The sequence below is a fragment of the Brassica napus genome, chromosome A3 (genome assembly GCF_020379485.1).
Source record: "Brassica napus cultivar Da-Ae chromosome A3, Da-Ae, whole genome shotgun sequence".
Classification (NCBI taxonomy): Eukaryota; Viridiplantae; Streptophyta; class Magnoliopsida; order Brassicales; family Brassicaceae; genus Brassica; species Brassica napus.
Genome location: NC_063436.1, coordinates 10733443 through 10748501, shown reverse-complemented (window position 1 = coordinate 10748501; position 15059 = coordinate 10733443). Strand labels below are relative to the sequence as shown.

The following is a 15059-nucleotide window of genomic DNA, read 5'->3' as shown; positions in this document are numbered from 1 at the left end:
CCACTTTTCAACTTTACACTAACCAATTTTACCATTAAAATTTTAATAGGCAAAATACCATTATACCCCTAACTAATTAAACCTAAAACTATTCTTTTCTTCTCCAAGATTTCTTCAAATCTCAGATCCAAAATGAACGATACCAGTAATCAAATCCGACGAATCAGACGATGTTGACGAGTTCTCCGGCGCTGAGGAGTTCTCCGGCAAAATTTCTGACTAGTTGTACAGCGAGATCCGACGATGCTGATGAGCTCAAACGAACAAGACGAGTTCTCGGCGAGATTTACGAACACTGAAGAGTTTCCGACGAGATCTGACGACGAGTTTTCCGGCGAGATCTAACGATAACGAGTTCTCCGAAAAGCTGACAGACTCTACAAGCTTAGACGAACGAGACGATCTCTTTCCCTACGTCTAAGAAACGCTAACAAAGGTAAGAGGATAATCGATGGTGATTTTCGTCTCTTTCTGTAATTGTAGGTTGGTTTATCAAAATCGATCTGTTTCTCGAAAGGAAGACAAAAAATTTCTCATGAAGTTTTCAAATCTCAAATTTATAAGACCTTATAAATTGAGTCCTTTAGAATCTTACTGTTGATTTGTTAGCAATCAAAAGACATAGAGCTTAACATATATTTAATTTCTAACCTCAGAGTAATATTATTCTATGATTACTTCTTCTCTTGGTTGATCTGGTAATGTTGCAGGGAATTACAAAGGTGTGCTGTGAGCTTTTGGATTTATAGGATGATGTGGAGAATATGTATGGTGATATGCATATCAAGTACCTCACTTTCTTGAGGTAATACAATGCTACTATTTGTAGTTTGACTAGCAAAGTTTAGTATGTGCAATATATGAGGTAGAAGGCTGGTATTTTGGTAATGTAAAGTTATGTTTGGTACTGTATGAGATTCATTTTTTATGTCTTGTTTTGTGTATAATATCTAAAGAAACAGTGGAGATGGAGATGAGTTTGTTGAGTTACGAAAGCATATTATTTTTGAATCTTGCTTTTGGAAGTGAGCTAGTGCTGATGCGTAGAAATAATATGTGATTGGCTTGCGTTCAGATTTTGAAGATCGACGAGGTTGGTGAGCGGTTTTCATGAAGCAAGAGGGACTCTGAACAAGAACGTGGTTTGTGCGATCAAAGAATTACATATTTATAACGCTTTATAAAAGTTGCAGAGTTGGCTTGTTAATACATTCTTCTCTCTCATCTTCTTCAGACATCTCTTAATTAGGATGCTGTCGCGTCCAAGGGCTCAGACAGTACTTGTAGATGGAGCTCTTAGGGAGGGCGAACTGCTGATTCCACTTCCTTCACTTGAGATCTTGGTGCTTCTCACATTCTGTTCTCCATCCACAGGAGTTAAGGTAAGTAGTAGTATTTATAAAACTAAACCATGAAATGAGCTTGTTTGATTATGATCACAAGCATGGTCGCTGTACAGTCTACAGAGAGGGTTGAAGCAGTATATCCCTTGCTGAAGGACGTGGCTCTTTCACCAGATATATCTTTTTGTGTTGATTATCTTTTTGAGGGACTTTAGAAAAATTAACTTGTAAGCCATTATAAATCAGTTTATAAACGTTTATAAATCATTTTTGAGTTCTTTATACTTATTCTGCCTAGCATTCCTCACAAGACTTCTCAAGTTCACACATTTATATGTTTTTATAGACATATCCGATCAACTCTTGTTTAAAAACTTCTTTATAAAGACTTATAAATCGTCAAGTTGTACTTTTAACAATATCCTGAAATCCAGATTTATAAAGAATTATAATTCTGTAAAAATGCAGTGTTCACTATCCGAAAATCTTAATCTTAACCATAATTATTCAAATAACAAGTCCAACTAAGCCTTATTTGCTTTTTGGATAACAGAAGGAAGCAAATCCTAAAATTACTTGAAATCTTATTTAAAATTTTTTTATAAAGACTTATAAATCCGGGTTCAAACCACATGCTTGACATTTTTCATAGGTTAGGTTTTCGTCAGATTGTTGAAAAAAAAAACATAAAGACTTATAAATCGTCGAGTAGTACTTTTGATAATTTCCTGAAATCCAGATTTATATTTTATAAAGGTCTAAAAAATTGCAACAAATTTAACTTTTAGTAAATAACTGCATGATTAATGTTGTAGAGAGAAACTCACACACATTCTAAGACTGAATTGAACAACATTAAAGAGTTGACGAAGTCGGTTGTTTAGAACATATTCATATAAATTGTTTTTATAAATATTTTATAAACTCTTATAAATTATTTACATACCTTTATAAATCCTAGAAAATTATTTTATTAACTCTTATAACTTGTTTAATAAGCTTTTTCAAATGGTTATAGACTCTTATAATTGATTTAAGATCTCCAATTGATTTCTAAACCTGTATATACCTCTATAAACCTTATAAATTATATACATACCCCTTATAAATGATTTATAAACTTTTATAATTTTTGTAATAAACATTTATAAATAGTTTATATACTTTATAAATTGTTTTATAAGCCTTTATAGATGGTTTATAGACTCTTACAAATAATTTGTAAACCTTTATAAAAGGTTTATAATATTTATAAATTGTTTTTAATAAAATTTTATAAATGATTTATAAACTCTTATTAATTATTTATATATCCTTATAAAGATTATTTTACAAGTCTTTATAAATTGTTATAGCCTCTTATAAATAATTTCAGAGACTTTCTAAGTGATTCAAAAACCAATAAACCTTATAAATTGTATGCATATCCCTTATAAATTGTTTATAAACTTTCATAACATTTTTATAAACAATTATAAATGGTTTATAGATTTTATTAATTGTTTTATAAACCTTTATAAAAAGATTATAAACTTTACAAATTGTTTTATAAACTTTTATAAATGATTTATAAACTCTTATTTGCTCTTTATCATTCCTTTGCTTTTCATTTTTATCTTCTTTCATGTGTTATTGCCTTATATCATACGTTACAAAATGTAAATTCACAAATCCTTGTTCCCATTAGCTTTTCTTCACTGTTAAGATCCATGTTATCAAGATCAGGAGGTGTTGGGTTCATGAAATGTTTGTATTCCTCAGGGAATCCAAACACTGTATTAACCACAAGATGTAACAAAGAATAAACAACGTTTTATAAGTCTCTACTTATAATTTTATAAACTCCTATAAAACTACATTTATAATCTTTTATAAACACTTCTCATTATTGACAAAGACATCGATTGGATAATCACTTTTAAATTGTCTACTGGTTCTGTTCCAGCTTCATAAATCCTCAGAGGCAATCTCAAAGATGTGCAATTCATTGCTATCTAACTGTAAGACACAATAAAAAGATGATGTTAACTTTTAATCACGGTCTAAAAATACCTTATCCAATCATAATGTTCATGTATTTCGATAACGGCCTTACAAAGAATATATAATAATAAAATACGAGAGTTTTCAAATTTACACATTTATATGTTTTTTATAGACATATATGATCAACTCCTGTTTACAACCTTTATTTATAAAACCTTGTATTGCATTGAGTTGTACTATCGACAATATCCTAAACCCCAGATTTATAAGAGGTTATAATTCTTTAAAATGCAATGTTCACTATCCGAAAATATTTTTTCTAACTAGAACTATTCAAATGACAAGTCTAAATCAACCTTATTTGTTTTTTGGATAACAGAGGAACGAAAATCCTAAAATTACTTGAACCCAGATTTATAAAGGTTTATAATTTTTCGAAAATTCAATGTTTACTATTGAAACTCTTTCCCTTAAATCGACATGTTCTAAACCTACCTTCGTTGAATTTCTTCAAACAAAAAAAATACACAAAGTAGCTGCTTCCACCTCATCTGGTTCCCTTGACCATCTCAATCCACAATACTCGCCTGCTGCAACTAGCGTCTTCTTCGACGTAGCAAGAACTTTCTCCAAATCCAACTGTGACAATGTCCTAGGTACCTGACAAACAAAATGATAGCAACTCACAACATCAACACTTGCAAATTTGGTGAATGCAACAGCATTGGACATTTTCATATGAAACTTAGAGGACATGGTCTCCATTTTCTCTCTTCCTCTAGGATTTCTCTGATAGGGAAGTAAGCTGCTTTCTTGCAGAGCTCAAAGATGTCTGATCCGGTGTAGCCTCCGCATAGACAAGCTAAGTGATCGTAGTCAATATCAGGCTCCACCCTCTCTCCCTTCAGCGTCACTTTCAATATCTCAGCTCTCTCCTTACGTTCAGACATTCCAATCTCAAAGGCTTGAGGAAGACTCCTCATTATTGGTTCATCAAACTCTGATGGTCTGTTTGTTGCAGCAAGTACCATCACCCTTGCATTCGCTACAAAGCAACCATTATACTCATTTAAAAACTACTGTATCCAAGTAGAGCATGCTCTAGACTGCACTAGAGTGATCTGAAAGGTGAAGGATTCAACTTACGATCAGTAGAAAACCCATCCCATAAAGCCATAAACTTAGTCTTCATGTTTGCCATGGCTTCTTGATTTGTGACTTTTGTACCTATGACTTTTGTTTCATGCATCTTTTTTCTTTACTTATAAATCATTGAGTTGTATTTATCAACAATCTCATGAAACCCAGATTTATAAGGGGTTATAATTCTTTAATATTCAGTTTTCACTATCGTAAATTATCTCTTCTTTAATATGCAGTTTTCACTATCGGGAAATCTCTTTCTTAGCCGAAACCATTCAGATCAATCTTAATATGACTCCAAAACCAGATTTAAGTTTTCAAATACTCAATGTTTTCACTCTCAACGTTTCACTATCAAATCAGTTTCTCTTAGATCGACCTCTTTAAATGAGATATCTAAGAAAACCTTGTTTGATTTTTCGATAAGAGAAATCACAAAATCGAATCAAACAAAAAATACAGAAATTAGAGAACAAACAAATACAAAAATTAGAGACATACAAGTTGTGAATCACGTATAGGAGTCAACATCTTGGAGATTTTGAATCGATTTCGTCGCCGGAAGTCTACGGTGAGAGAGAGATCGACGGTGAGAGAGACACACCGGAACTAGACGGTGAGAGAGAGAGACGCCAGAAGGAGAGAGAGACGACGGTGACTCGACGGTGAGAGAGAGACGACGGGGCTCGGAGAGAGGGAGAGAAACTGATGGTGGAGAAGAAGATAAGGTAAGGATATTATTGTCTTTTGCTCACTAATGAAAGTGGTATTTTTGAAAATGTCCTTAGCCTTATGGTAAAGTTGAAAAGTGGTATCCAACAAAGTGTAAAAGTAAAATTTCCCCATTCAATAGATTAATAAATAAATGAAAATAAAATAAAGAGAATAATTAAGACAGCGTAGCGCATCTAACACGCAGAATGTTAAGGAGAGGCTCCCAAAATCACTCACCTGTTTCTTCTTCGTTTTCTTACTATTTCATTTGATCATAACTTCTTTTTTTTTCAAAATTGATGATAACATCTCTTTTTATTAAAAGAGAAGCACTCCTACAAAGGTTACTTCATTTCAAAATTTTGGTTACTTCAATTAGAAATTTGGTTCACAATTTTTTTTTTTTTGAAAACTCAACTAACCGAACTGAAAACCAAAGTTTTATATAAACATGTTAAATTGAACCAAACTTTTCACCGAACTAACCAAATTTTGGTTTGGATCGGTTTAGTTCGGCGAGTTTGGTTAAAAATCTCATCCCTATATTATAGCCCAAAAAATTCTACAACTGTTTAAAAAAAAAATATTATATAGATGTCAATAATATATATATATATATATATCCACATATTATAAACAAAATATATAAACCAAAAATTTGAAAATCATATGATATCATCCAAATAATTTAATGAAAATTTAGCAAAACAATATCCGCGCTGTATTTACTTACTTTTAACTCTATGCATCACTGAGGCAATCAAATTTGTCAACGATTTTATTGAAATCTTTGTTCTGTAAGTATATACATGTCGTTACATGACCCAATTAATCAATAAGCCGCCTTTAAGATCGCAAACATGTTGTTACTTCCATGTCAAAAAAAAAAAAAAACATTGAAGCAGCTATAACTTTCTGCTAGAAACTAAACGATGTCATGTCCTACTCAAAAAAATGTAAACTTTTTTTGTCTTTCAAACTTTTAAAAATAGAAAAATGTCACTGAATCAAACAATCTTTTGTTTTTGCTAAAAAGAATCAAACAATTTTAATAAAAAAAAGAAACTGATGAACGCTTTTTTTATTTGCTAACAACTCTCTCATTACATTACAGAAATAATATTGAAAGTGTATGCACATTGCACAACCAATAAATAACAAAACCATTTCTTTCACTTAACAACAAAAGGGAACAAAGAAGAGTATGATACGATCTAAAAGGGTCTTGGAAACAGACTTGATGAAGACGCAAAGAAGATGATGCACAAGTGGAAGATGAGCGACATTGAAGAAGAGGAAGTGAAGTGGATCGTTGTAAGAGATGCATTGTTTCTCGTTTCCACGCGACAATCCTTATTTGGTTCACTCCTCTTTGACATTGACCCTTCCTTTATTTCATTTTTGAAAAGAAAACCTGCGAAGAAGAAATTGAGATAATGAGACAAAGTTCTATCGATATGGATATGAAGCATATTGAAAATGTTGAAGCGTTGGGACTTTACTTGAATAATGGGGAAATTTGGTTGAATTTGATGAGCCTAGTAATGGGTAGGAGGTGGAGGAGAGGCGTAGATGTATACTGGAGGTGGGGGAGATTTTACTGGTGGTGGTGGAGAGTTGTAATGGTATGGCGGTGGTGGAGACTTCACCGGAGGAGGTGGTGAATGGTAGTAGTATGGTGGAGGAGGAGATTTTACTGGAGGAGGTGGTGAATGGTAATAATATGGTGGTGGTGGTGGAGACTTTACTGGTGGAGGTGGTGAGTGATAGTAGTATGGTGGAGGAGGAGATTTCATGGGTGGAGGTGGTGAATGGTAAACATATGGTGGTGGAGGAGATTTCATTGGAGGGGGCGGTGAGTGATAGTAGTATGGTGGAGGAGGAGATTTGACCGGTGGGGGTGGTGAGTGGTAATAATATGGCGGTGGTGGCGATTTCACCGGTGGAGGTGGTGAATGGTAGTAATAGGGTGGTGGAGGAGATTTGACCGGTGGGGGTGGTGAATGGTAATAGTATGGCGGTGGTGGCGACTTCACCGGTGGAGGTGGTGAGTGGTAGTAATAGGGTGGTGGAGGAGATTTGACCGGTGGGGGTGGTGAGTGGTAGTAGTAAGGTGGTGGAGGAGATTTGACCGGTGGGGGTGGGGAGTGGTAGTAGTATGGTGGAGGAGGAGATTTGACCGGTGGGGGTGGTGAGTGGTAGTAGTAAGGTGGTGGAGGGGATTTGACCGGTGGGGGTGGTGAGTGGTAATAGTATGGTGGAGGAGGAAATTTGACAGGAGGAGGTGGTGAATGGTAGTAGTATGGTGGTGGTGGAGATTTCACCGGTAGAGGAGGTGAATGGTAATAGTACGGTGGAGGAGGAGATTTGACTGGAGGAGGTGGTGAGTGGTAGTAGTATGGTGGTGGTGGAGATTTCATCGGTGGAGGAGGTGAATGGTAATAGTAGGGTGGAGGAGGAGATTTGACCGGAGGAGGTGGTGAATGGTAATAATATGGTGGTGGTGGTGACTTTACGGGAGGGGGTGGTGACTGGTAGTAGTAAGGTGGAGGAGGAGACTTCACCGGAGGGGGTGGAGAGTGGTAGTAGTAAGGAGGAGGAGGAGATTTCACCGGAGGGGGTGGTGAATGATAATAATATGGCGGTGGTGGAGATTTTACGGGTGGTGGTGGCGAATGGTAATAATATGGAGGTGGAGGAGATTTAACTGGTGGTGGTGGAGAATGGTAGTAGTATGGTGTAGGAGTGTGTGTTGGAGGTGGTGGCGACTTGTAAACATAAGTTGGGGTAGGAGGAGGCGGCGACTTGTAGACGTAGGTCGGAGTAGGAGGAGGCGGTGATTTGTAAACATAGGTTGGAGTTGGTGGTGGGGGCGACTTGTAGACATACGTAGGGGTTGGTGGAGGCGGAGACTTATACACATACGTTGGAGTAGGCGGTGGTGGTGATTTGTAGACGTAAGTCGGAGTTGGTGGTGGAGGAGATTTATAGACGTATGTTGGGGTAGGAGGAGGAGGCGATTTGTAGACATACGCTGGGGTTGGTGGAGGCGGTGATTTATAGACATAAGTTGGAGTTGGTGGTGGTGGAGACTTGTAGTAGTAAACCGGAGAAGGTGGTGGTGGAGACTTGTAGTAGTAAGGAGGATGGTAAGGAGCCGGCTTGTGGCATTCTCCGTAAGGTTTCTTAGGTGCATAAGCAAAGGACTTAGCATAAAGCACAACCTCGTACTTTGTCTTTGATTTCACATGGAGTTTAGCACCTTTGTTACCCAAATGGTAACTTGTAGGAATGTTACACGGCGATCCCTTAGGTGGCGAGTGGAGTTTGGCTGTGCAAACTTCGCCACCGTATTTACGGTAGTTGTATCCCTTAACGGTTATTGCGTATTTACCGTTGATTTTGGTCTTCCCGTATGCCTTCACTGTCTTGTCACCGGCCTTGCACGTCACTTCCACCACAGCACCTATATGACAACAAATTATTTAAATTTAAAGTATCATTTTATGTCATTTAAATCGATTTTGCTTGTTCTATCTCTCTCGATTGTTTTAGTCAATAACAGATTTTTGTTTTTTTCTTGACTTGATCGTTTTCTTTTCTCCACTAAATAAATAATCCAGACTTGCAACTACCACTTCACAATACACATATGCTAGTTTATTTAAATCCTATAAGCCTTTAATCATTCTATAATCATCAGGATCATATTTTCTGTAATTAAGTTAGCTAAGATTAAAACATTAATTATTGAACACGTGGAAGACATAGTTACCTTTGAGATGCTTCTTATCGTGGGACTTTTTAGGATAAGTCCAGTCATAACATCTGTAACAATACACTTTACCAACAACTTTGAAGACAAGTGGATGTGGCTGTGGGTGAGGTTGAGGGTATGACATCGGAGGTGGTGGCGATGAGTAGTAGTACGGTGGCGAGTACGACTTTGGTGGTGGCGGTGGAGATGAGTAGTAGTATGGTGGAGGATAAGACTTTGGTGGTGGTGGGGATGAGTAATAATAAGGTGGGGGTGGTGATTTCACTGGAGGAGGTGGAGAGTGATAATAGTATGGCGGTGGTGGTGATTTAACCGGAGGAGGAGGAGAGTGGTAGTAGTAAGGTGGTGGTGGAGATTTAACCGGAGGAGGAGGAGAGTGGTAGTAGTACGGTGGTGGTGGAGACTTTACCGGAGGAGGAGGAGAGTGGTAGTAGTACGGTGGTGGAGGAGACTTGACCGGAGGAGGAGGAGAGTGGTAGTAGTACGGTGGTGGAGGAGACTTGACTGGAGGAGGAGGAGAGTAGTAGTAGTAGTATGGTGGTGGTGGAGACTTGGCTGGAGGAGGAGGAGAGTGATAGTAGTATGGTGGTGGAGGAGACTTCAATGGAGGAGGTGGAGAATGATAGTAGTAAGGTGGTGGTGGAGATTTAACCGGTGGTGGTGGAGAATGGTAGTAATATGGTGGTGGGGGAGACTTCACTGGAGGAGGTGGTGAGTGATAGTAATATGGTGGTGGCGGAGATTTCACCGGAGGTGGTGGAGAATGATAATAGTAAGGAGGAGGAGGAGATTTTACTGGTGGTGGAGGAGAGTGGTAATAATACGGTGGTGGAGGAGACTTCACCGGAGGAGGAGGAGAGTTGTATACATAAGGAGGGGGAGGAGACTTCACAGGTGGTGGCGGAGAGTGGTAGTAATAAGGTGGTGGTGGAGACTTCACCGGAGGAGGAGGAGACTGGTATACATAAGGAGGGGGAGGGGATTTCACCGGCGGCGGCGGTGAATGATAGTAATAAGGTGGTGGGGGAGACTTAACCGGAGGGGGAGGAGATTTGTATTCATAAGGAGGTGGAGGAGACTTAACCGGAGGCGGTGGAGATTTATACTCATACGGTGGTGGAGGAGAGCTATAATAGTAAGGTTCGGTAGCTATTGCCGAGCCAACGAGTAACGCCAACATGGCTATTACCCATTGACCCCTGGCATGACTCCATGCAGGAGTCGCCATTGTTTAGATCACCGGATAATTTTCACCGGCTGCTAAGGCCTTTTGTGTCCAAATTATTAAAGAAAAAAGCCTTGAAAATGGTTAGTGTTTGAAGAAGATGAAGAAGAAGTGATTGATTGTATTTCTGCATGGACAAGAGTTGTTTTTATAGTGGACAAACTAGTCGTTTGAGGTGGCCTTTGTTTATAACTTATAAGGGACCGATTAAATACCTACGTTTTTTCTCCTAATTGTTTAGTTATTTTAAATTCCGTTGTTAGCTGGCAATTATTGGTTTTGTTATTTTTATAATCAAAAATTAAAATGATTTGGAACTTTCCACGGTCTAGAAAACTAATCTTCAACCACTCGACTGAAATAATCCAAAATACGAATTGACAATTTTAATTTTAACCAGACATTCTTTAAAAGAAATGCTATTATATTAGTTGCTTGTTAAGCTATGTTAATCACAATGACATCTACCTAAGTATAATTTATTTTCCACCGACATTCTGTAAATGTTGTCATGTAAATTTTACTTAGTCAAAGAAAGCTACTACTCCATTAAGTATTCACCGATCATGCATATATACATTATAGAATACTCTAACGTTCTTATAAATTTTTCAATGTCATATAAGCGGAAGTTATATTAATATACACTAGGTTAAGATCCGCGCCTTGCGCGGAATGAACATTATATATAAAAATTATTTTATGTATTAAATATTTTTACATATTATGAAATAATAAATATATATTGAATAATTAAAAGTCAGTAACTATTAAATATATAATTAAATTGGTGTGAACATATAAATCAATTTTATTAATCCAATTTTTTTTTAATATTTGATAGGATATGTAATTAAATTTAAATGATACTAACATACATAGTATATTTTTAATACTAATGTCTATTAAATGATGATTTCTACTCATATAGTTTTTTTTGATCATTTGTATCTTTTATAGAGAAAAATTTAAATTACTGATAACAAAATTTTCATGGTGAGATTAATAGTTTTAATAATTTATAATTAAAAAAAAATAAGTTGTCAATGTTCGTTCAAAACTTTTACCAAAACGTTGTTCAAAGTAAATTTTGAAACTAAAAGATTTATGTATTTTATATGGTTTATAGTTTAATTTAAAACGATATATATATATATATATATATATATATATATATATATATATATATATATATATATATATATATCAATCTTAATAATTAATTAAATTATATTTTTCACTTATATAATTTTGTAATCATTTGAATGTAAGACTTTAAACAGTTTTAGTAATTTATAGTCGTTTTTCAAAATTCAAAATATAACATATACAAAAAAATCTAATTTTTTTATTATATGGTTATTGTGGTTGTTTAATTTATTTAATAGTTTAAAATTAAACAAATATGATAGAAGATACACTAATTTTTATCAAATCTTTATTATTGAAAATCATTAATTGTCATATATACTTTAGCCACATTAGGCAATTTCGTAAATTTTATTTAAGGAAATAATGAAGTACATTAATAATGAATTTATTGTTAGTTTAATAAAAAAAACTTATTATATAATTAGATGGACCAACATATTTCTCTAATAATTCTAAGAATCATCCTAGTGATGACATGTGGCTACAAAAAGAAGTTGTAATGCTTCTCAAATAATATATAGGGGATTAACAAAAAATTAATGCAACTGAAAAACACACCATTAACAAAAATTAATGCCACACACCATTAACAAAAACTTAATGTTTCTAAATTAAAACATACTCCATCCTTTTAGTAAAAAGAATCGTTTAAGATTTTTACACACGAATTAATAAATTTTTAAAAAATTTATGTTTTATTCGTATTTAATATAAATTTTTTTGTTTGGTTTTATTAATTAATGAATAAAAATAAGGGTAAATTTTGAAAAAAAATGTTTAAAATATGCATTAGAAATCTAAAACGACATTTATAATGAAGCAAACATTAAAAGATAAAATGACATTTAATATAGAAAGAGATAATTTATATAATTAAGGTATTTAAAACGTTCCCAAGCAAAAAATTTTGTATAGAAAAGGATGATTATAAGTAAAGTCAGATTATGTCCTAAAATGGCTGACATAAGAACCCTTCGCCATCAATAGGAAGACAGCTGGTTGAAGATGAAACCGAGTGATACCAAGTTCAAAAAAACTAAACTACTATAGACCAAATTAACAAGAACGACTTTGAATATTAGACTGCGATTTAATATATGCTAGGGTGCGTATTGTGACTCGGTGTATAAAACCGCGTCTACTAGCTTCACACTTCTCGACTTTAATAAACAATAATCCAATCTGATCGTAAATAGCAATCATACTATGCCACATTCATTTTATTTGATTCGACCGCACTAATCTGACACTAGTACTTATTCTACTCCATTTATCCATATTATCCATATCTATTTTCCGTTTAAATCATTTTGCAAGTTTCTATGTCGTATGTTTTGTTTCCTCTTCATTCTTTTTTGTTTTTTCTTAATCCTTATTTCGAATAGTCGATGTATACAGTATGTACAATTTATCCATTATGTGTACATAACGATTATAACTATAGGGTGCATGTGAGATCTCAATTATGAGAATTATAGCATGTGGGATCAACCTCAGTGGCATTCTGGTTTTTTTCCTGGTCTTGCGGTTGGAGTACTAATATGAGACCTAGACATGGTCATATGTAAGAAACAAAAAAATATGAACCTTTTTGACGAAATATGAATCTTTTTACTCATGCCATAATGATACATAATAAGCTACAGCTAGTTTTTTTTAAACTACAGCTATTTTAATGGCATTATGGCACATCACGGTTTACTACACGAGCTGAACTACCAACACAAGTAAAAATGTACGTATATATTTTCAGACATGTAATATTTTCTTTGTCATTAAAGTACGTATATTTATATATTATACATAAAATTGTAACGTAACTGGTAATTCGAAACTGAATCAAACCATTCTATTAGTTAAGAATTAGGGTTTGATATTTCTACTGTAATTTAATCCATCTATATGAACCTTTAAGTAGCTAAAACTCCAGATGTCCACATGATTCAAGATTAGTAACACAGAAACACACATATTTCTATATAGATAAGACAAGAATGGACAGAAGTAAATATGAACAGAAAGGGGGAAGTAATTACGAAACTGTAATCATAAATGTAGGTTGAAAATATTAAATCATGCAAAGAAACAATACTAATTTAAAAAATCATGTTTTGGACCCATATCTTGGATATATTTTAGAGCAAATTAGCTCAATATACTAAAAAGAGTGAGATACCATTGAATTGAAGGAAAATTGTGTGTAGAAAATACAAATTCTCTATATTTTAAAGTGTTTTCAAACTTTCTCAGATCATTAGGTATCATGTATTTCTCCCCAGTGGCAGAGGTACATTGTAACCAGGGGGGTCACATGACCCACATGGATTCTTCTACAAAAAAAATTACTTGTATATTTCATTTAAAATATAATGGAATTATGCACATTTAACATGTTTGACCCCTGTAAAATTTAGCTATTGTCAAATTGACCCTAGTAAAACAAAATGCTGCATCCGCCACTGTTTCTCCCTACAAAAGTATATATATATATATATATATATATATATGCTGGAATTTTCTAAATAAAAGGCTATAGACTGACTGGTCAATTAGTTAGAGCTCATATAGTTAGTTCGAACAATGCTTGTATATAATACACATGTAACTAAAATCATATATATTTTAGTGGGACGATTTATATATTTGACCGCAGCGGTATATATTAGTATTTTGAACAAATTACATTATTGATTTCTTCTATTCGCAAAAGTGTGATATTTCTAGAATTTTAACAACATCAACTCATTAAAGTTGAAGGGTGGTTAGAACTTTCAAAGAATTAGCGATAAAGCACATGGAAATTAACACTTCTTTTCCAAAAAGATAAATTGTTATACACCAACGATTCCCATAATCAAGTCTAGACCAAAATAAATTTCAAAACTTCTTTTACGTTTAAATCATGGGTTTTCTATGCACTGATAATTGCTCACATGTATCAATCAAGAAATGTTCATGTAAAATTGTACATATAACACACTTTTCAGTAAAATCTATAATGAATATCTCGTAAAAAAGATTCGTTGGTAGCATTAGTCGTCGTTGGTAAGTTTAAAGTCACATCAGAGAAAAATTAATGTTGAAAATTTGATACCATGATAATATTATTAATTATTATTTAACATATATGTTTGCTTTGTAATTTTATTCGCTAGTTAGTTACCCCACAGTAAGGGCCAAACTCTAAAATGTTCTAGGTATCTTCATATATAGATATTGGTATTAATATAGAGTATTATTACCCTTTCATTTTTAATAAGATTAACTTCCCTATAACAATTAGGACCAATTATGTAAAAAAAAACAATTAGGACCAAATTGTTTTAGGATTCTCTAGTCGTTAGTCAATGTCGTGCCACGAAAGAACTCTATAGTTAAGTATTGTTATAAAGTAGTTTTGGGATTGAGTAGTGGTGTTTATTTAATATGTTCGTGCCAACAACCCTATTTTGTTTATGTCATTTTAATTACAATTCAGTTTTATTAAGATGTATTTCTTTTTTACTGAAATGAAGATGTATATTAAAGATACAGATTTGCAAAACTCTTCAATATTAGTAGACCACACTCAAAATTAATGTCTGTTATAATTAAACAATGGTCATTATTCAAATAATATTTGTTCATCATCTTATTCTTTATTTATAACACAATTTTTCTATACCTAAACTTTCCTTTACTTATCAATAAATTTGACATTACCAAAAAGGAACTAATG

General features: G+C 34.0%; 1 protein-coding gene across 1 annotated transcript; it reads right to left on the bottom strand.

Annotated features, from left to right (window-relative positions):
• Positions 1–6252: 6252 nt before the first annotated feature.
• On the bottom strand, positions 6253–10343 carry LOC111213936 (extensin-2-like). The gene is made up of 3 exons (XM_048775804.1): positions 8962–10343; positions 6689–8652; positions 6253–6600 (listed from the first exon to the last, which is right to left on the bottom strand). The coding sequence occupies exons 1-2, from the start codon at positions 10190–10192 to the stop codon at positions 6725–6727; spliced, it is 3159 nt and encodes a 1052-aa protein (XP_048631761.1). The 5' UTR covers positions 10193–10343; the 3' UTR covers positions 6253–6600; positions 6689–6724.
• Between the last annotated feature and the right edge of the window lie 4716 nt (positions 10344–15059).

Excerpts from the sequence above, each read along its gene's own strand:
- LOC111213936 (XM_048775804.1), bottom strand. The coding sequence starts at position 10,192 with ATGGCGACTCCTGCATGGAGTCATGCCAGGGGTCAATGGGTAATAGCC. Across the intron at positions 8,653-8,961 it reads CGATAAGAAGCATCTCAAAG|GTGCTGTGGTGGAAGTGACG; the intron begins GTAACTATGTCT and ends GTTGTCATATAG.